The 1,864-nt window shown below is 33.4% G+C and overlaps 1 protein-coding gene across 1 annotated transcript in view; it reads left to right on the forward strand.

The window, feature by feature from the left end:
* Positions 1–1,864, forward strand: part of LOC103602952 (acyl-CoA synthetase family member 4-like) — a gene marked incomplete at both ends in the record, with an annotated part of 17,630 nt that overhangs the window by 3,086 nt on the left and 12,680 nt on the right. Inside the window, 2 exons of the mRNA XM_008587413.1 lie at positions 531–772; positions 1,128–1,234. Of these exons, the coding sequence (XP_008585635.1) occupies positions 531–772; positions 1,128–1,234 (349 nt within the window). The remainder of the gene's footprint in view (positions 1–530; positions 773–1,127; positions 1,235–1,864) is intronic.

Here is a 1,864-nt window from a genome sequence, read left to right on the forward strand (position 1 = left end):
CTGAGGGTTGCGATCCGTTGCCGGACACGGAAAAAAGACAAAAGACAAAAAAAAAACAACAAACAAACAAAATGGTTTATTATATCAGTTATACCTCAGTAAAGCTGTTGTTAAAAATCTTTATTCATGTTGTTTTGTTTAGGCATATTTTTTAACCCTTTCATGTTCTTTTTGTACATAGACCTAATGGGAAAGGAAATGTAAATTTATATTATAGATTTTGTCCTTTTCATCTTTAAATTTTTTTGTGTAAACTATATAACAAAACATAACTAATAGTTTTGCATATTTTTCTTTTTTTTTTTTGGCAGGTATGGGGATACCTTTTAAGTTTTTTTTCTTAAGCATAATCTATATCCACATTAAAATGATGCTGCCTCAGTAGTTTTCCAAATATGACTTGCCATTTGATAAACATAGGCTTAATTTCTATGTGGCTCCAAATGTTAAGCTTTGAACTCATCATTACAGTGTTTACTTTTTTAAAGAGATGAGGGGAAAGAAATAAATTGTTTTTAATGTGTCTACAGGCAACACCAACATTGCTTAGAAGATTTGGATCTCAGCTTATCAAGTCAACTGTTTTATCAGCCAGTACTTCTCTTCGAGTATTAGCCCTTGGTGGCGAAGCATTTCCGTCATTGACTATTCTCAAAAGCTGGAGAGGAGAAGGCAATAAAACACAAATATTTAATGTGTATGGTATCACAGAAGTATCAAGTTGGGCAACCTTTTACAGGATTCCAGAGAAGATTCTTAACTCTACTTTGAAGTAAGGGTTTTAATTATACTAAATAGACAGGAAAGAGGCTATATTTTTCCAGGATCTTAACGCTGACTATTCGTGATAGGTACTGGGGTAATAATTTTAGAAACACTATTTTATCTAGTATTTTAAGTTGGTAATTTGGAATCTTATTATAACTGGTGCTGAGATCTTGCTAGACCTTTTTGTGACTAAAAATTATATAACAACCTTTCCACTTAATCTTTTCCTCTTGTCAGTCTTTGAATTATAGCATAACAAACTTTTTTTCTTTATTTGGTACAGTGTGATTTAAATACATTGGGAAATATTCTATTCAAATCAAAAATTTTAAAACTGCTTTGGGTTGTGTTTTTTATAGATGTGAATTGCCCGTACAGCTGGGATTTCCTCTGCTTGGAACAGTAGTTGAAGTCAGAGACACTAATGGTTTCATAATTCAAGAAGGCAACGGCCAAGTATTTTTAGGTTATTTTATATATATTTTAGGTTATTTTATATATAAAATGGGGAATAATTTTTTTTTCAAGAAACAATATCTGGGGCTGGCCCGGTGGCGCACTGTAGCAGTGCGCCGCTTGGGAGCGCGGCGGCACTCCCGCCAAGGGTTCGGATCCCACATACGGACCGGTTCCCACTCACTGGCTGAGCGAGGAGCGGGAGCAACACTGAGGGTTGCAATCCCGTTGCCGGTCCCCGTCCGGTGCGGGCGTGACACTGAGGGTTGCGATCTGTTGCCGGTCACGAAAAAAGACCAAAAAAAAGGAAAAAAAAAAAAGAAACAATATCTGATGTGTTAATTTTATTTTTTTCCTGTGATGATAATTTTTAATCTATTTCTCAGTCATGAAACATTTAATAAGTTACTACAATTATTTCAGATAGTAATGTCTAATATTCTTATAAAAGTAATTTAGAAACTGTAACATATTTAGAACCAAAATTATATTTAATTGGTATTCTATGAATTTTTTTAAATCACGTATATTTTAGAAATAAATTATTTTTTTTCTTAGCTTATCCACTGCGGTTATTGGGTCTGATTTTATCAGATAACGTTTAAAAGTGAGTCCCCTTTTAATATAAAATTCAAATTTC

Source organism: Galeopterus variegatus, unplaced genomic scaffold, assembly GCF_000696425.1.
Source record: "Galeopterus variegatus unplaced genomic scaffold, G_variegatus-3.0.2 Scaffold4375, whole genome shotgun sequence".
NCBI lineage: Eukaryota > Metazoa > Chordata > Mammalia > Dermoptera > Cynocephalidae > Galeopterus > Galeopterus variegatus.